Source organism: Saccoglossus kowalevskii, chromosome 2, assembly GCF_978046115.1.
Source record: "Saccoglossus kowalevskii chromosome 2, keSacKowa6.1, whole genome shotgun sequence".
NCBI classification, from domain to species: Eukaryota; Metazoa; Hemichordata; class Enteropneusta; family Harrimaniidae; genus Saccoglossus; species Saccoglossus kowalevskii.
In genome coordinates this window covers 18917677-18939628 of record NC_140642.1, presented here as the reverse complement: position 1 = coordinate 18939628, position 21952 = coordinate 18917677, and the positions used below count along the sequence as shown (strand labels likewise).

General features: G+C 35.1%; 1 protein-coding gene across 1 annotated transcript; it reads right to left on the bottom strand.

Moving 5' to 3' along the window:
• Positions 1-2975: 2975 nt before the first annotated feature.
• On the bottom strand, positions 2976-6273 carry LOC100313576 (churchill-like protein). The gene is made up of 4 exons (NM_001168045.1): positions 6177-6273; positions 4161-4299; positions 3614-3684; positions 2976-3202 (listed from the first exon to the last, which is right to left on the bottom strand). Exons 1-4 carry the CDS (start codon positions 6213-6215, stop codon positions 3110-3112), a joined length of 342 nt encoding a protein of 113 aa, NP_001161517.1. The 5' UTR covers positions 6216-6273; the 3' UTR covers positions 2976-3109.
• Positions 6274-21952: the final 15679 nt, after the last annotated feature.

Here is a 21952-nt window from a genome sequence, read left to right as displayed (position 1 = left end):
TTGGGGGGAAGGGGGTGCAACAGAACATAAGTGCTAAACCCACAAGTGCAATGGAGGAAGGGGGTATTAGGAGCTGCAACAATGTACCAGTTGATTCACGGACATAAAATGCATTCAAATTCCACACTTATAGCATATAAGGGAAAAGGGTGTGGTTATGATGTTGCTCACCCTTGTATTACATTTTTTGAAATTATCAGTACTCCATCACATGGTAAATACAACTTGACCTCCATGAAGATTGACTGCTTTAAATTATTTAAAATGTCCTGCGTTTAGGAGTTATTCAGGTACACCGACACAATGTGTTGGGCTTATCAAGTATTTCAACATATCACTGTTTTGTTTGCAATTATTTTATACCCTTCTACACAGATGTTCCATCTATCCTGGTTGGTTAGCCGATTATAAAAGAGAATTCTTAGATCAGTTTACTCAGAATTTTTTCAGCTTAAGAAATTAGCTCACTTTCTTCTGATAATTTGGAGTTTGAAACATGAGCTAAAAATCCACAAAATGATGTTTTTGTTGCTTTGTTACCCTGACAACTCATTGGCCACACCTAGTAGCCTTTAGATGGGAATAAAAATAATGCACTACATGGCAAGAAAGGTCTTCAATAGGATTATACTTGAGAGATTGAAAAGGCCGGTTGACCAACAACTGCGTGACCACCAGGCAGGCTTCCGTAAAGACAGATCATGTACTGATCACATTGCTACACTGAGGATCATAGTTGAACAGTCCATAGAGTGGAACTCCTCCCTGTACATCAATTTTGTGGACTATCTGAAAGCCTTTGACAGTGTAGACAGAGAATCACTTTGGAAGCTGCTTAGGCACTATGGGGTCCCCCTGAAGTTTGTCAGAATGATCCGTAACTCATACGAGGGAATGACATGCAGGGTAGTACATGGAAGAAAGCTGCCTACTCTCCCCATTTTTATTCCTGCTGGTCATTGACTGGATTATGAAAAAAGTGACAAATGACAAAAATGTTATCCAGTGGACACTATGGACACAGCTTGAAGACCTGGACTTTGCTGATGACATTGCCCTCCTGTCCCATAACCACAAGCAGATGCAAGATAAAACCACCAACTTAGCAAAAACTTTTGCCAAATTTGGTCTAATCATCCACCAAGATAAGACAAAGGTTCTGAAAGTGAATACTGTGAAAGAGGAACAGATCAGACGAAGTGATGATGTTAGGCGCTCAAGATCCACCTGGGGACAGCTTGAGACTGTAGCACAGGATCGCACACGCTGGAGAACTGTCATCAATGGCCTATGTTCCAGGAGGGGCAACAGGCCAAAGTGAAGTGAAGTGATTACATTGATATTCATCAAATATACATTAAGGTGTATGACAGTATATTGGTTCAAATAAAAGAGCAGTATTTAGAGACGCCATAATAAAGCATATTGTTGGAACGATACCATTGCCATGGATATCCTAAACAAGCAGCCTATCGGCTGAGATAGCTCCGCTGTTAGAAATGCACATTTCAATTAAAGAACTGAAGACATCATCAGAAAATGAACAATATGTATAGTATCAAAGCAATCGAACTTACAGTTTTTAACAAGAAGTCGAAAATATCACTTTCTACCAAAAATGACTAAAATATTCACCAAAATTAGAGAATTGAAGATATCATCACGAAATGAACAAATCTGAGAAAGGTCTACATGTAGTATCTATATATGTAATATCAAAGCAATTGAACTTTTGGTTTTTAACAAGAAGTCGAAAATATCACTTTTTACCAAATATGACAAAAATATTCACCAAAATTATAGAATCCAAGATATCATCACGAAATGAACAAATCTGAGAAAGGTCTACATGTAGTATCTAAATATGTAATATCAAAGCAATTGAACTATTGGTTTTTAACAAGAAGTCGAAAATATCACTTTTTACCAAAAATTACAAAAATATTCACGAAAATTAGAGAATTGAAGACATCATCACAAAATGAACAAATCTGAGAGAGGTCCACATGTAGTACCTATATATGTAATATCAAAGCAATCGGACTTGTGGTTTTTAACAAGAAGTCGAAAATATCACTTTTTACCAAAAATTACAAAAATATTCACCAAAATTAGAGAATTGAAGATATCATCACAAAATGAACAAATCTGAGAGAGGTCCACATGTAGTACCTATATATGTAGTATCAAAGCAATTGGACTTGCAACAAGAAGTCGAAAATATCACTTTTTTACCAAAAATGATAAAAATATTCACCAAAATTAGAGAATTAAAGATATCAATACAAAATGAACAATTCTGAGAGAGGTCCACATGTAGTACCTATATATGTAATATCAAAGCAATTGCACTTGCGGTTTTTAACAAGAAGTCGAAAATATCACTTTTTACCAAAAATGACAAAAATATTCACCAAAATTAGAGAATTAAAGATATCATTACAAAATGAACAAATCTGAGAGAGGTCCACATGTAGTACCTATATATGTAATATCAAAGCAATTGCACTTGCGGTTTTTAACAAGAAGTCGAAAATATCACTTTTTACCAAAAATGACAAAAATATTCACCAAAATTAGAGAATTAAAGATATCATTACAAAATGAACAAATCTGAGAGAGGTCCACATGTAGTACCTATATATGTAATATCAAAGCAATTGCACTTGCAGTTTTTAACAAGAAGTCGAAAATATCACTTTTTACCAAAAATGACAAAAATATTCACCAAAATTAGAGAATTGAAGATATCAACATGAAATGAACAAACCTAAGAGAGGTCTACCCAAGGTACATATACACCAAGTATCAAAGCATTCAGGCTTGTAGTTTTGAAGAAGTCGAAAAAGTAAAACATTGACACGGACAACGGACGACGACGGACAATCACTCATATGATAAGCTCCGCTCGACAAATTCGACAGCGGAGCTAAAAATATGTTTCAATGAATAAATAATAAATCATTCAATAATAATTGATGGAATGAGGCAGCTATTATTTTCTTTCCAACAAATACAAACAAAAAACGACCATGGATATTGAGTCAATTCTACTACTTTCACAACTGTCTGTCACATGCCTAACAAAATGTGCATTTGAAGCTCTGTCTCAGAAAAGAGTCTGTTGTTTCCTGGGGTCTGTTGGATTGATGCTGATTGTATCGGAACCTTTACCACAAAGCATACAAAACATATTATAATCCTGCAAGAAAAAATGAAACAAATTGTGTAAATTAACAAAAAAGCACTTTAATAAACGATGGCACCAATTTAGCAAAAAAAGTGCCTTTAATAGGTTAAAGATCCCATATCCTTGATATGATTGATTCAGATTTTTAGATTTGAGCATTTCGTTTTTTGGATATAATATTTAATCAAAACTCCCCTTTATTTTTCACTACTGAAACTAATTTTCCTAAGAATCATTGCCGGTAAGATTGGAAACTTACAAATGGCAGATGGGGTTTCCCCAGTACTTGGGCACTGATGCATCGTGGGTATCTATATGATACTGGATTTACTCTAAAAAAAAATGTATTACCGGTACCAGTGATAGCTTCAAGAAGCTTACAAATAATAAAATCAAGCCATAAACATCTCTGGATAAACCTACCTGGAATTCACCGTCTACACTGAAACTATAGCTATGCTCAGCAACCACATGCATGCAATTAGGGCACACATCTGAAATGTACAACACAAATAATAATGCTAATAATTAGGTACTGTAAAATGGTTTAAGCTGGAATTAATTTTCGCTGTAAAGACATTTTCGGTTTTTGTATGGAATTTATTTTTACCGATTTTGGACGAGTTGAATGTAAAATATAAAAAAAAGGTGTATTCACTGGTTTATTCCTTTAGCGAAAATTAAGAGTTTGGTAATACATGTAGTTAATACAAATTGATGTATATTGGTGTTAATTTTTAGCAAATCGACATGCTTGGTAAGTGTTTATGCAAATATAAATGCTTTGACAAGGGATAATTAACGCAAATTTACATATATTGGTAAATGTTAATTTATGCAAATTTACATTCATTGGTATTAAGTGTTAATTTAAGCAAATGTACATACATTGGCGAGTAATAATTTATGCAAATTTACACTTATTGGTGAGTGATAATTTATGCAAATTTACATTTACAAATTAACATACGTTGGTAAGAAACAGACTCCTCTCCATCTTCTTCAATATCTTTCTGTACATCCACTGTCTTTAGGGGTTCTTTCTGTTTGCATTCGCTGCAGCCATGGTAATTCACTAAGTATGCACCAGAGTCCAGGCACATTGATCCCTGTATTTTAAATACAATGTTCAACTATAAACTTGTATGACAAAACATTGTGAACACCGTAAACATTCACATTTAAAGCTAGCAATTTTCATGATTTTGGTGATTTTTTTTACAAAAGAAAATTTGTCACACCTTGTCATAAGGATCCCAGTGAGATGTTCACTGTAACACTCTGTCTTAAGAATGCTAGTGAAATGTTCTCTGTGAAACGCAGTCATACGGACATTTATTGAAATGTTCTCTGTGAAACCCAGTCATACAGACATTTAGTGAAATGTTCACTGTGATTCTAAATCGTAATGGGTAGCAGTTGTCGTGCAGTTCATTGCTACAACCTTTTGTGATTTACTGGTTTATGACCATTTTTATTGCGAGTTTCGCAGATTTCCAACAGGAACTTATTATTTGAATGTGGACGAGACTAATCAAACATCTCATAATACATGTATTCAGCTAACAAATAAGTATTACATGGGTAAAATGGAAAGAAAGTGTATATTGTTTAATAATGCTCTTGTACATAATAGTTGCATTGTCATTTTTACAATAAACACCCCTTGTGAAAATGTTGTGTCTAGGAGTGTAAAATTGTTTAGACTGCAAATTGAAGTCATAACAAACAATGGCAACTTTGCCAGGATATTGCAATGTTCCAGGGAAGGTTGGTAGGGAGATAGCCCTGTGTACAATTCTGTCAGTTGGCATCCTTAAACTCTTCACCACCAGACTTTTTTATACAAATTTCTCTGCACCTTCTTTCTTATATTCTTCAATATTTCTGGATGTTTGGAGCCAACAGACAAAATTTAAGTCAATTTTCAGTTTTTATTCAAAAATTGTCACTATTTGTGTTCCAATCAAATGCAGACTATAAATAGGACAATTTTGTGAATTTGTGATGAAAATAGGGAACTGGAGGTGAAAAGGTTAAGACGCACCATTTAGTAATTGACTGATCATTTGGTTCTCATGGCTAGTCACTTTAGCGGAGGCCAGCTCACAGGATTATACTCAGGGCTACAAAATAAAATTAAATCTAATGACATTACATAAAAAACTTAACACTCTGAGATTGTATTCATACTAACAAAATATTTAACATAATTGTCCCAAGACCCCAAGAAAGCTCTAGAAATGATCACAGATAGTAACTTTAAAGGGTGGTGGTCAGTGACTTTAAAGGGTGTATGTTTGATGAGTCCCATGCAATGTACACAACACGTGTAAAATACAGTGTTGCTTGTTTACACAGGATTTGAAAAGGATTTGCACAATGACCACTGCATTGTAACAATTATTATTTGAATTAAATTAGTGCAAATATTTAATAAAACTTTGTCCTGCCTTAATTACAAGTATTATATTATAGTGGCTACTTTCAATATAGAGCAAATTTACATTCAGTGCAACAACATATGTATTTTTTTTTTTTTATTTATTTATTTATTAACACTTACTCACTCCCCGGAGAGAGTGGTATTAGTGACATTACTTCGCGCAAATACACACCTTAATACTATTCATATCGCAAACCTCTGAACAATTTTACATATTTTTTATCTAACTTATTGATACTCTCTGAAACCACTGGACTTGTACATAATAATGTGTATATATTTACTCTCTGAAACCACTGGACATATACATAATAATGTGTATATAGACACTCTCTGAAACCACTGGACTTATACATAATAATGTGTATATATTTACTCTTTAAAACCACTGGACATAATTTCATAAGTACATGTATACAGAAATCAAACAGGAAGAAGGATCAGAGTTCGCTCGTGTTGATGGCGCGGCGGCTATGCTATTATGCCATCCATCCAATAATGAATATTTGTTATCACGTGATCGATCTGTGCAATACTTACCCTATCAGGGCACTTCTGTTTAACACAGTCTAAGCACATCTGGGCCCAATGTGTGGTACACAAACTGATTAATACTGTAAACGTATTTTACTTCCGCATCCTATCCGCACATGGAGGTCATGTGATCGCGAAACGTCAGGTGATATATGTGACCTTTGACCAAGCAGTCTACAATCCCCTAGACTAGCAAACACACTCTTGTTTTGTTATGTTCTAATGGAGTTATAAATGGCGAAAGCCGCGTTACCGCAAAAATCTTTGCCTGGCAGTCTACTCAGCTTTCGCCATTTAAACAGTCACATAATATTTTATTTTTATTTAAAAAAACACGACATGCACCCCAACATTTCTGTCTAGGTGATACGTACGTCATGACAGGTTTTTTGGGGGAGATGACCGCGCAGTCACCCGTATTCAACATAGTTGACATTGAATAAGTTCTGACTTTTACGGCAACCGAGGTGGCTCACAACATGGCATTTTATAAAATCATTTTTACAATTCATTTACATTTTGAAAACTCATTTTTATTTTATTATAATCCTTTTTTAAACACCATGTTCGGTTATGGAATCGATTTTTAAAACCCTCTTTCGTTTCTGGCCAAAGTGTAAGCCGACCGATGAAGCCAAGAACACTTTATGGACCAAAATCGCCGTGGAACCACGGATAAAGTTATAGCCTGAAGAATAACTTACGTAAAGAAGCCTTACCAAGGGAACATCACTGGTGGAAAAAAAAACACACACTACCAGGTCAAGTTGAAATGATATACAAATCACATGAGAATCTTAGTGAAAAAAACAATAGGCGGGAAACAACAGCGATTTTTATGTAAATTCTGGTGGAAAATTTGCTTCAACGTGAAAAATACGTATATACCTATACTTCAAATGTAAACAAAAGAGTGAAAATGGATTTTTCAAATAAAAACGGATTAGTCAGGTAAACACAAAAACGGATTTTAAAAATGAAAATGGATTTAAAAAAAGAAAATGGATTTTAAAAATGAAAATGGATTTTGAAAATGAAAACAGATTTTAAAAATGAAAATGGATTTTGAAAATGAAAATGGATTTTAAAAACGAAAATGGATTTTGAAATTAAAAATGGATTTTGAAAATGAAAATGGATTTAAACAATTGTTTTTTTTTAAATGAAAACAGATATCAGAAACGAAAGTGGGTTTTAAAAATCGATTTCAGAACCGAAAATGGTGTTTAAAAAGGAATTATAAAATTAAAATGAATAGTAAAAATGGTTTTATAAAATGCCATGTTGTGAGACACCTCGGTTGCCGTAGACTTTAGATACGGGGTCCGGAGAATTATTCTTGATTATGGAGAAACATCACCCTAGAACTTTCCTTACGCGCCACTTCTGTCAACGACTATACACAGAAACGAAAATTGCACGTAGTGTGATATCAAGTTGGTGGATAAGTTGCTGCAAATTCTCAAATTAATCATCATCTACCGTCAACCTACTAATCTGCTTGGAGTCAATTCATTGAATTCCCGGGAAAGGGATGGGATGGGATAGGGTCGTGTGTGCGCTGCGTGCACTTTGCTTGTACATGTATGTGTATGACGTACAGGTGGACACCATATAGCAAGAAATTACCTATCGGGGAGGTGCAAAAATCGAAATCCCGCGTAAATATCAATTCAAACACGCACAAAGTCAAATTCAATAAAACCAACCTAACTTGTTTCCAAAAAAGGAAACTATAGTATTATCCCTTAGTGGCCCCATTATTATTCCGGTGGTCCAAGAAACGAAGGAGATAATGTTATCCCTGAGTGGTCGCAGTAACAGAGATAATAATATGAGGTTATTACGAGGATACCCTAAAACATGCACGAAGACAGTACAGCGGGAGTATCGACCGACGCGCAGCGGAGGTCGGTGCGACAGCGTACTGTCTGAGTGCATAATTTGAGGTATCCTCGTAATAATCTTATTATTATACATCTTTCCCTTCCATCATGGGAATGCCGAAATCCAAAAAGTTTAGAACAGAATCAGCGAACTTTTTGTGTGAAGTCAGGTCAAACCCTGGTGGCAGCTATGTTTCTTATTATTATTAGAGGACGCTTAGGCGCGTAATCATTCCATATTTGGAATTCGCATGTCTTTACATGGTAGGATAAAAAATACCCGTAAAATACCACAAAATTACGGCATGCTGTAACTTTTGGCGTTACGGTGACACACATGGGTGACAGATGTATAATAATACGAGTTATGTAGTGATTTTAAAAATGTTGATAATTTTTGTCAAATTGTGCTGTTTTGATTATTATTGCATTTTCTGCTGGTGAAGTACAATATTCATGGTCATAATAATTCCATGTTGCTAGAAAACACTGTTCTCATGTTTATTTGATAACATGTGGACCTTTATTTATTTATTTATTTATTTATTTATTTATTTATTTATTTATTTATTTATTTATTTATTTATTTATTTATTTATTTATTTATTTATCATTTGTTTCTTAACACGCCAAACTTAAGCCCAGAAAGATACATTGTATGGTTCAGATAACACTTCGGAAACTATTTAAAGATGTTATGCATTTTCGGGAGACCAGTCTCTTGGTTTTCGCGAATACGCGAAATTCGAAAATGTTTACCCTTTTTCGCGGAATTCAGAACCCACATACGTATTCCTCCAGTGCCCTCCTCCTGGTCAATTATTACTTCTCTATCTCGGGCAGCAAACGTTTGCAGCTGCCTGGGTCTTCAACTTTCACATCGATAATAAGAACGATCCAATATCTCGCCCTGCAAAAACATACTTGTATTATTTATATATGGGTATGCTTATATATGGGTATGCGAGGCACCAGCTTTTCATGAAAATGGAAACTAGACCCCTCGAAAACCCAGCCCTCGAAACAAAGTATGACGTTGTTACCATATATTCAAACGTCCTCTAAAACTCGCAGTCCACTTATGATATGTATGGTTATATTATGGCGTATTTTCTGCGACAGAAACACATTATAAGTCCACGATTTTCAAGTATTTAATCGGAAGAATATATAAATTAAAGGGCAGTGGTCGTCGCGTCGCGTTCTGTTCGATAAGAGACTCACGGCGATGTCTGTAACATACAATGTTACATGAAATTCGAACAAGCCCTGCGCGACGACCACCGCCCTTAAGAAACAAATGTCAACATCCTAGCAACAATCATAGTTTTTTAAACGAAAAATAAACATAGCTGGCTTAAATTCAGTAAGACTATCATACACACACGTTATAACACGGCAATTAAGCATTTTCCCAATAAATGGTGTCACATTTTGACCATGCATCCTAAAATAAACTCAGTTACTGAATCGCTGTCACGATGAAAAGTTCCCATGTATAAATTGTAATTATCTGACCTCACCTTGGTTACCTCAGCTGCTCGCATCTCACCTACTTCAACACCAAGTAGCGACTGTACTATGACCTGTTTAGAATATATTTGCTCAACGATAGCACCGCAAGCGGTGGTAACAATTAGACCATGCACATCTTCTGTATTCGAAAGACCAGGTGTCACTATAAAATTCCCATGTGCGGATTGAGGGGGAGGCGCGCCAAACTCGCGCCCCCTCCTTCAGCCCGCAAAAAAAAGAAGGAAAAAAAAGACATATCAATTGACAAAACAGCCCACCGGAGGTCTACTTCGGCCACGTCAATAGAAGTGCGCACCCCTTACCGAATTGTTGGTTCTGCCAGTGATTCCATCTTAATTTTCTTTCTATCGGTCAATATAGATGTGTTGGTTCTCAACGCTACTGGTCCAACATGAAACCAGCCGGTCCCAGAGAGCGACGGACTGGCGCTCCCCCGAACATGATTTTACACATGTTATCACAAATATAAACTATTATTAAATTGTTATTTTGAATTGTGGTATGTTTATCATTTATATTCATGTTCCGCTGATTTAAAATTTTTAGTATACCAAAAAAATCACCTTTCTTAGGATTTAGCATTTCAAAATATTTAATTTCTTTATTTTTTTTCTTTATATGTATAGTGCTGCTTTTTTTTATACGTCAGAAATTGCGAAGATAAGATCTCTCTAAAAATAAAAATGTGTACTATACTGCATTTATTTAACACCGACAGTAGAATTTCCTATAAAATTAATCATCTTTAAATAAGTTTTATTTTCTTTATTTGTTTTGTTGTCTTGGTGTGCATGGCCATTTTTATCTTCTCTGTCGGGAAGATACAGAAAATATAAGCTGATAAATATCATTACGCCAACCCTTCATTATTGAGGGACTGTGATATAACATACGCTAGTAGACTCTCTCAACATGCTACATAACAAGACAACAACCGCCCGTGAATCTGTTACTTAGCCAACACTACGTTGAATTTGTTTATCGGGAGTCAAAACAACCCTTGGTTATAATAAATCAGATAACGGTACACTCTCCATAGGTAGAGAGTAGGACATGTTTATCCCGTAAGGAAAACGAACGTGGTCACGATGGCCCGCTCGTGTTTAGAGAACCCATCATTCCACAGGGAGCCCAGGAACTATAATCAACTGTAGTACGCAGTCTCTATGAGCGGGGGGGGGGGGTATCGGCTGGTATCTAGTGTAAGAAATAGACAAGGGATGAAGGTTCCAGCCAGCTCACATTTTTTAAACTCGAAAAAACAGACGAAAAAAATAAAAAATAAAATCTAAAAAAAATACCAGGTTGAAGAATATTAATTGCTCCTTCGTGATTGGTTGTTGGTTGTGATTGGTTGTTGACAAATGCTGAACAGGCCACGCCCCCAACTGTGCCGTGCGTTCGGGCAAACCGTTAGGAATTCCTAAATGGAGTCAATTTGTGTAGTTTTCTTGATTTATTCTGCAGATATCGGTAAAATATAGGTAGGGCTTTGGCGAAATTTAAAGAAGCAACAAATATTCTTCAACCTGGTATTTTTTTTATATTTTATTTTTCATTCTTTTCGTCTGTTTTTTCGAGTTTAAAAAATGTGAGCTGGCTGGAGCCTTCATCCCTTATCTATTTCTTACACTAGATACCAGCCGATACCCCCCCCCCCGCGCTCATAGAGACTGCGTATTACAGTTGATTATAGTTCCTGGGCTCCCTGTGATCATTCGGTGATTGTACTGTTGGAACTGTTTAACATACTAGCAGCAAATGACCTTGAATAAATTAAGTTGTGCGATACGACATCTTAATGAAGTTTGCATTCATTTTTCGGTGAAATTACTAAATGTTGTCACTTTCTAAGAGATTGATCACGCTATAACATAGTATTTATAACTGAGTGTAATCGAAATAATATACACTTGGTAAGTAACCACAGAGAAATGCACGGAAACATTTTATGCGATTTCATGGAAACTTATTTTTGATTGTCGCGACTATTGAAATGTCATCTTTCAACACTTTCTTTTACGCCAGCCATGCACAATTTACACCATCAATTCATTGCGATATGGGCTTACATAATGTCTCATATATGTTCTAGCAAGCCGTTGATTTTAAGTTCTCGCCAGAAGGTCATGCATACATCCATGAAATAAATCAACACAGTCCGTCGGATTATATATCCAGAACCATGAGGTACATAACAATTCCAAGACCCAGTTTCAAAGATCATCATCTTACAGGAACAAAAATCGAATTCATTTTTTTTGGAGGTTCACGGAAAAATACAACATGATCGTATTCTCCTATATCCAAGTTTTCTGTAAACGTATACACAGCTGCATACTTGATAACGGGCGCGGTAGACCCTAATCACAATTAAACTACTACTAGTTTTTCCCCTCTATCTATCTTACCAACACTGGTGTGCAATAGATAAACCAAGGCCACTTATTTATTGAAATCATTTGTTTTTAGATAAATCATAGTTCCGTGTATCGCGAATGGTTTACGTCACGTTGCCGTTGCGATAAAGATTTGTGTCGCGACTTGGGAAATTCAAACATACACTGTTGATAAGAAGAAGCAGCGAATAACGAGTAGACGCTCTGCATAAAGTTTTCAATTTGAACATAGTTGCACATTGACCTCATCTAAACACGTCGTAACTAGATAATGGGGTATCATCACAGCAATTCTAAAACGCTATGTTGGCGCATTACTGAAGACAGAAAAGTTGCAACGGTGAATATTGTCCACGATTAAACAATAATATTCATTCTATGGTTACCACAAGACCAAATACATCTACATAGTTTTGGGCTAACTAATAACGTTCTCGTCATATGCACCAAGAATACGTGGGCACATAACCAAAGACGCACGTATAGTTATTTAGCAATGGGAAACTCTTTAACACTGGGTTACCATGACAGCGGGACCCGTCAACAAATATCATGATACTGAAACCCGGCTGTCTATAGCAGTGATCCTCATATATTTACAACTGATCGAACGTATCACCACCACTACCACTTATCAAACCATTTTAGGTCTATATTTGATTTGTTGTGATTTCAAATGCAAACAAAGTAATATAACCAGGACTATTGGATTTTTGATACGATGACACTCGTATGCAAACGCCCACAACAACCGGGATTCGATGGGAACAACGGAAACGTTCCCAGACCAGTCATGTAAATTACGGGTGGGCAGGGGTAGTTGGGCGTGATATACTAGTCTTTCTTCCGCATTCAACACAATTTAATGAAATGTAATTCATTTATTTTCAATATATCTTTATTTCAGCTTAGTAATGCTTTAACTGCTGTATAACACACGTGTCTGTTTATTTAAATAATAAAAAGCAAAAAGCAAATTTAAAACTTTGAATACAATAAACCGATTGATTTTCTATCGACCTGAAACTACAAGAACTCCTCGTAATGGTCCAATGAACTAATAGCTATTACAAACATGGTTTATTCACAGGATAATACAATAAATTCTTACTTATGAAGTAAAACGATATGTTGTCAATAGGAAGTATATGTCTATTACCATCAGTAAATGTTAATCTCAGTTTAATGCACCCTCGGCGACTTATATTTCCCAACAGCGGAGGTCTTCGTGGCAGTGTTTAAACTTTTCAGAGTTCATTGAACTCAATGTAAGATATATATAGAGATTTGCCTCATGGAACAATGTACAAAATAAAGCATTGTATCGTAACTTACAATTATATATACTAAATACTAGGTATTGCTTTTGCGACGTAAATATTATTAAACCCTACTAATGTTTTCTTCCAGGCTGCGATTGGTGTTACGTTCAACAAGTTCCATCTTCCAGTTTAAAATATTGGAAAGCTTCCTGCATCTTGGATCCTGACTTCCGCAAATCTTCAAGGACATCGCGGTAATAATCGACGTCCCGTTCCTCGGCAATGGAATTGTCCTGTAAGAACATAAACAGAGCTTATTATATTAATACTTTATTCATTTTCACTGGATCGATGTTACTGGTGGTTGTAATTTTCCCAGTTCGATAGGACGTTGGTCCGCCAAAAAAATACAATGTTTTCCGTGCATCGTACACGTATTATATGAATAAATATGGTACGGGTTAATCGAATGTTATAATTATAGTACATACTACTTACCCAGACACAGCGGCGTGTCGTGTCAAGAATATCATCGATTGTGCAGCCTCCATTTAAACCATAGGACTCACACTCAGTTAACGATGGTACCTGTAATAATACAAAACAGTGAATGTCAAAAAAGCAGAAATACTACAGTTATGTTCTTGGAAACTGTTCTATTTATGTAAATATTCATATTATTAGGTTTGTTTGCTCACCTCAAAACTAATACTTACGTATGAATCGACTACAGTCACTGTATTATTCACCAAGCTTTCCAGGTATAGAAACTGAGATCGCATGCTATCTTCTCGGCCCGTCTCATCCTCGACGATTCTTGCTACCCAGGGTAGCATAGCTGCCTGTTCGCACTGATGTACCCAAATTTGGTCAACTTTCTAGAATGTGAAGGCAGTATGAAATATTATATAAAGGCTGATGTTTCCCAAAAGGGAGAGGGACTTAAATGCCTTCCAAAAAAGTACAAAACTAACTCACATGCTCGATCAGGAGGACCCCCCCCCCCAAATACTACGTTTTACAACATTCATTGTATCTATGTTAAATTTGAGATTCCAGGGGGACATCATTTTACATTTTCCATTTCCAGATATCGACAAATTGTTTCTATGTCACTTATAAAACTACTCACATTCAATATTCCATAACAAATTATATTATCCTCATAGATAAGAAGACCAGATGGGGATGGCCATGGAGAAGAAGGTTCTCTCAGTTGTACCTGCAAGAAATAACGAAGGACGGTGACAATCAATATATCATTATACATATCTCACGAAAACAAACGCTATGTTTAGTTTAACTGCATCACTAGTTTACTCACGTATTGCTGGATCAAGTCTGGTAAGACCGTTGAGCACCAGTTATGGAGTTCGTCGTTGACGACGTTTGTGCAGAACGCCGTTTCCTCCGCGCATCTCGTGCTTCGTTCATTTCTGCTCAGCAGTCGCTCTAAGGTGACGGCGTCAGTTACCAACACAACGGCAGACAATGCAATGAGACTCAGGAGTAATTTGATGGTCATTATGGCTGTAGGGTTGTTTTGAAAATATAAAGCTAGACAAAAGACAAAAACCTATACAACGTTATTAAATTGCGACAATGTCTTTACATTCACCTGGTAGTTGAATCTGACGTTTCTGTTAAAATTATTTCGAGTTACCGAATTTATAGCTTAGGATTCTTTTTTTTTTAAACTCCAAAAAATCAAGGGGAATGTAGTAGTCTCTTTTAAGTTAACCTTGCGTGACTCAAAGTAAGTAGAATATTTTCCTTCATTGCCAATAAGTTAATCGGCTACGTTACAAAAAACAACGTTATTCCAAATTCAGCGATGACGTGTTCACTTAGGTGATGACACCTAGTTTAATATTTAACTACTCTACATTTAGACACAATCATGGCTTATATGTATTCTGTATTGGGCGGAAACGGTCAGCTGTTCCATACGTCATCGATATATAAAAGAGAGTAGTAAAAAGATGTATATCTGTATTTGGAAATTAACTGACCTGTCTAGTCTAGGGTTTTTTATTACGGCAATTCACGAATTCTATTTTATCACATTACACAACTCTAAAATGGTGAGTGGGGCCTATCAATGATTAGTCTAGAGGCACAGATGCGAACCATTGGTCGTGTTTATAATCTCGATATAATAATGAGACTAGAAATCGCGTCAACGAGTAATTTTATTATTATTATTAGTAGTAGTAGTAGTAGTAAACTTTAATTCTAAGTGTTTTCAAATATGACACATTTTAGTCCCACATTAAGCGTTTTATAATTAAACACATTAAGTGTTTTTTTAATCGCAAATGCTTTATATTACAACACTGTTCTTTTAAAATAAAACATTTTTTACTGTTTGGGGGTAAAACATTTAAAGTGTTCCTAAGCTTTTTCCAAATTCCACTGTATGATGAAAACACTTGTAATTCAGTGTTTTTTATTGAAACATTCGGGGATTTTGTATACAACGCGTTATGTAAAGTCTTTCCACGTATTTAAAAATGTTCAATATCACACCTTCAAAAGTGCTTTCATTAGATAGACGTTTTATAAAGGGCTTTCACTAGATACACATTTTGAAATGTGTTTTCACTAGAAAAATGTATTGAAAATGTTTATTATCACAACATTATTGAAAGTATTTTCACGCCTTTCACGTATAGAAAAAGGTTATCGTTGTAAAGCTTTGAAAAGTGCTTTTGAAAAATACACATTATCTGCACCTGAAATATATTTTGGAAAGTGTTAATGTGCAAAATATATCAAATGATGCGTTTCGCGAACAAGCACCTCGCACGATTGTACAATAATCATAACAAACAATTAACAAATCACATAAACAAGTACATATTTATTATAAATGACGGGTAATAAACTGAAACAGACAATAACATTTATAAACTTGTTCTTTTTAGATATAAATTAACGTGCCAAATTTCCTGCCCGTGGTATTATTTCCTCGAGCACATCAAATTCCCGGGGAAAAGGAACATAGTGGAAAAATAAAAAGATCATTTAAATCAGAGAAACTTGCTCACTAGTTATAAATTTACTTTAATCCAATCCCCTTCTTAATCAAACCACAAATGTGTACTACATTGTACATTTATTCCATATCATTCATTTTTACTTTTCTATCTTTTACTTTTCTGTCTAAATGTTTTTACACCGTTTTTAAAATAACCCGTACAATGGAACATTGTGGTATTTTAAAAGTATATTTACCTAACCAGGACGCTTCTAGCATATGGGACGGGGACGTTGATCCAACAACAATTCATATTAATAGAACAAAACTAATTCCCAATATTAGCAAAATCATCTCGTCCACTCAAACTTTGTTTTTCTCTCTTCAATCTGAAAAAAATAAACTATTATCAAAATCTAGTAGGTAATGTTAAATTAATTATCATTATCGAGCAATGCAATATTTGAATCAGAAATATGTGATGTAAAATATTATTGTTGTTACAAAGTACTTGGAAACTACGACTATGACTACACACCAGTAACACGAATTGAACTACATTTTTTATTGAATTCTGCAGTTCTATAATTTTATTTGGTAACTCAAATCATGACTCCGAGGGATATCGGCAAGGAAAGTATACAGTATGAAATTATCTGGTCCTGTAAATGCATAAATTTGAGTTAAATCAAAAACCGTACCAACCCTTACATAATTAAAAGAATGGAGGCCGTTGCAAATGACTATGCAGGGTACAGCTGCCGATGTTGGCTCTATCATTTACATTTTCCACACGTGTTATTATGAAGTCACGATTCCACCATACCTTCAAGGGACTCTTTTAGATTATGCGCAAATTCGCACAAGTGTTTAGTAATCAACATTAGATGACGTTCAGCATTGAGGCTCCGCCAATAGAAAATGAATCTATTCATTGAAACACAGTGAATTAACGCCTGTTATTCAGTTTACCGGCTTGAACTTTGATAGCAGCTTCGTGCATGTTCACTTATGACAGGTACATGTTAGGCACACGTATAAAACACATGATTATATAAAGATGTTCATTAATAATAATAATAATAATAATAATAATAATAATAATAATAATAATAATAATAATAATAATAATAATAATAATAATAATAATGAATTTGGATTCTTAGGAATAGTTTCTATTGTCAAAAACAATATGTTGGCGAAACAAAGACGGAGCTCAGAACCAGATTTAATAACCACCTACGGACAGTGAGACACAACCAAGACACACCAGTAGCCATGCACTTTAATAAAACCAACCACGACATAGACGATATTTCATTTATTGGCATAATAAAAATTAACAAAACAGACGACCACCTTAGAAAAAAACTTGAGTCTATATGGATAGAAAAATTGATTACACAAACACCACTGGGCATTAACATCCGCCAGTGAGGGCGCATTTATCTAACAGCGCCACCTATTACACCTATAAATAGGTTTCCACCCTCTGTATGGGTTATGCCAATTTACATCTCACGGTATCCCAACAGAGGTAAGTCTTTGGAGTATTATTATTATTTTTGTAAATACATTGTACTTGTAATCACGTTATTTTCACTGGACCATTTCAATCACAAGCATTTACACATTGTATCTATTTGTTTTACAACAGTTTTCTTGAAGAAGCCCTATTTCTAGGGCGAAACGTTGGAATAAACATCACAGAACTGACCAGGTGTATTGTCGTGACAATCCTTGTGTTATTTGCATATTATCAACCCACAATACTAGCTACTGGGGATCGTCTGATTTAATATTGTTGATTATTGATTGAAACATTGCATGTGTGTTTGTTGTCTGAAGTGCTTCTAAATAAAACAGTTTGGAAAAAAGTGTTTTAGTTACTCTCATAAACGCAAATGTGTCTCATACATTAGCACTTTCTGAAACATGTATAATCTGGTATTTCGGATTGAAACATCGTTGGTGATTTTGCTTTCCCCAGTTCGAGTTTCTAATTTTTTTTATTTTCACTCATGTTGTTAGTACTGCTGGTATAAACTTGGTTGCATTATTCAATAAATCCTATCAATAAACACTTCACTGACACATTTATGTCCCTGTACACTCACTGTTTTATTTTGAAAAAGTGTACTTTTGCGTTTTTACAATGTGCTTAGTTATCACAAAAAGTGTTTTAAATACTTTTCCAAAAATATATAATACAAATGTTTTCAATTTAAACATTTCATTAATGCTTATAGTGTCATATCACATGGCCGTTCTTTCGTTTTTTTGGCTATGGCTAAGTACATTAAGTTTAACTTAAAGGAAGTATAATTCATTAAAGATTCAAGTGGTATCTGAAGCACCTATGAACAGTTCATTTGTTTATCCGTTGAAATCTGTGAGTGGCTATCTACGTCACCATGCGGCCTCTCAGTCAGCCAATTTGATAACAAGAGATGTTACCGTATTTTTCCCGTGGCTTGCTATGAAAGGTTTCCGCCGCGCATCGGTGCTTCGTTCATTTCTGCTCAGCAGTCGCTCTAAAGTGACGGCGTCAGTTTCAAACACAACGGCAGACAATGCAATAAGACTCAGGAGTAATTTGATGGAAATTGCAGTAACTGTTATAGGGTTGTTTTGAAAAACAAACAAAACAATTGAACGTTACTAAATTGCGACAGAACGTTGTTCAACTTGAAAACATGTTGATTAGGAAATAAGTGGTAGTTTTCACATAGTAGTTCAATCGGAGTAGGAATCTGAAGTTTCTGATAACATTTTATTGAGTTAAGGTAGCGAGAAGGGTTTTATGACGTTTTCGAATAAAACCTTCTCTGTCTGTTGTCTCGTTCAGAACAGTAATTTAGCTTATATATTTCAAAAGACTAAGTATAGAGGTACAAGTTCGCACAAACTGTACAGTCATTGTTTACATAATTATCACGTGACATCAAAAATGGCGAACCTTGTAAAAATGACTAAGTCCGCGATTGCGAGAGCACACTGCGGAATTTCGTGGTGAAATTTACGTCATGCATTGTCCGTAATCAAGTCCATTGAAATGTGTCCCCGGTAATCAAAAGACCTATTATTCCGATTTCTATGCAGGTTTGTTTTTTTGGCCCCAAATTATTTCATACTTGGCACCTTTAACAGACTATTATTCTGTGAAAAAGCATTTTCTTTAAAAACCCAGACATATTTCGCACCATCTTTATCTTTTGAACGATAACTGCGAGTTTGAATGTCCTAGTCCAAACGCACTTGATTTGGCGGCGGTCCCAATGAGTCGTACTCAGTCAAAACCTCAACTCGAGAAAAACGCGAAAAACAGTTTTGGTTAATAAAACACAGTAGATTTGCTGCATTATTATAAATACACACTAAAAATGGCCAAACACATTAACCTCTGATATCATAGAACTCATATGAAGAGTGTCAGATAATGAATAATTTCAAGCTCGAGCGTGAAAAATGAAGAAAACTGCTGGCAGTTGAGTTCTTACTCCAGGAACGTTCGAGTTTCCATTGTTATGCAAACGACAACGAGGGATAATCCTCTGACAAACATTACTGTCCCACTTTACACGCTGACAGTTTACAAACAAGCTAATCCTTCAAGTGTCTCTGAAAAGAGATCTAATAAAACGGTTTTCATGGTGAAACAAAATGTCCGATGATTGAAAAAAAATTGCTGTTTCAGATTGCGACACTGAGTGGCAGAATTTTCTTTTCCTCGTCTGTCAAAGCTTTCTTTCTTTTCTTCGTCATTGCGTTAGAAAAAATGGTATTAGTAAAATAGAATAGTGACTTGGAAAATAAAACGATTTAAAAGAAACTTGCGCAAAATTACATTACTTATTTCGCACAACCTCCCACCCGCTTCCGCTTTCCAATCACCTTTTTCTCTCGCTTTTGCGACCACTTGTTGAATTCGACCGGACAATTTCCGCTTTATTTTCGACCGCGCAAACCCCGAAGTATCACCATTCGCCCGCCCGTATTTAAAATTCGGATTAATAGAAAAATTTCCGAGGTTCACATTGTCTTTCTGTTTTTTATGAATGTTGAACAGCTGACAAAAGTTCAAATACTTTTTGTTTTAACTATATATAATTATATGCACGCAATCTGACCATTTGACCTAGATTTGGCTTGGACTGAATATTTTATTTAAACAATATTCTGACGTGAAATATAAAAAAAATGTATTTCAACACAAGTACGACATGGTTGTCTGGGTTTTCTTTCCTGGTTGTTGAGTCTTCGCAATATGTTTTGTATAATTATTGTTGTTTTCCCCCGAGGCAAGACAAGCTGAAGGACCATGAAGCTAAATGGCAGTTCCATGCATGGGCTGAGTGAAAGGAAATATTTCTAAGCCTAAAATAAAACCTAATATTACACCTCTTTGTGTATTTGTTAATTTTACATATGTTTTTCATGACAGTATGTCTGTAAATATCTAGAAAAATCTCGTTTTTCGTTGATAATTTCGATTGTTTGGAATGTATGTCTGTTGACCGTGTCCCAATAATTTGTTTGGAATGTCGACCCCAGTTGGTTTCTCCATACTGAGTTTAGAAAGGGCGTCGATCAACACAATCAGCCGAGACAGTACAAACATTGACTTACGGGGATCATGTCCGTAATTAATTTGTGTACTGAAACCCCAAATAATTAAACAAGTATTATTATTATAATATATATTTTATTTTACATCGCAAAACTACAACAGTGCTAGAGTTGTTCGCGGTCAAACAGCCGCATTGAAGACGATGCAACTTCAACTAGCTATTTCTTACCTTGAAATAAAAAAAAAAAATTCGAAGAGCATCGGGAAAAATATTAATAATCATTCTTATCAATCGCTTGCTTTATTTTATTCGAATCCATGAAATTCACGAGTATTTTGACATTTGTTGGCAACTTCCGCTCTAAAAAAGATTGAAAATGTGGGTGTGGTTCTTTTGCGAGGTCCTGTTGATAATACGGACAAATATGGTTCTGTGACCCAGTTCGTGCTCCGATCATGTGACTTCCAGCCAATCAATGATGTTGTAACAAAGCATATTTGACGCTAATTGAAGGGTTGTCGTACCATCCAATTTTGTGCTGTGACAGGCTTCCAAAATATTCGCTGAAAAACATCGGTATATTTTGAAAAAACGGATGGAATTTGACCTCAATTCAAAAAGAAAATACTAGGTTTAGATACATTAGTATCCACGGCGTAAAGACTTGTAGTAAAATATGAAAACTAAACATGTATATTATATGTATATGTTGGCTATAAAAACTGGCCTAAATTAATAAAACTAGTGTGTAGAATATCATGAAGTAATACAAATATAGTAAACAAAATAATGAAAAGCAAAAAACAAATTTAAAACTTTAAATACAATATATCGATTGATTCCTTTCTTGAATTAATATCTATTACAAACATGGTTTATCCATAGGATAATACAATAAATTCTTACTTATGAAGTAAAACGATATGTTGTCAATAGGAAATATACGTTAATTAGCATCATTAAATGTTAATCACAGTTTAATGCACCCTCGGCGACTTATATTTCCTAATAGCGGAGGTCTGCATGGCAGTGTTTAAACTATTCGGAGTTCATTGAACTCAATGTATATAGATTTGCCTCATGAAAAAATGTATAAAATAAAGCATTGTATCGTAACTTCTCTTATATATACTAAATACTAGATATTG

Bases quoted from the DNA above. Each gene is read 5' to 3' on its own strand.
- LOC100313576 (NM_001168045.1), bottom strand. From the start codon at position 6,215: ATGTGCTTAGACTGTGTTAAACAGAAGTGCCCTGATAGG. The intron at 4,300-6,176 runs GTAAGTATTGCA...TTTAAAATACAG, and splicing joins AACAGAAGTGCCCTGATAGG to GGATCAATGTGCCTGGACTC. The intron at 3,203-3,613 runs GTAGGTTTATCC...TTTTTCTTGCAG, and splicing joins GTGTAGACGGTGAATTCCAG to GATTATAATATGTTTTGTAT.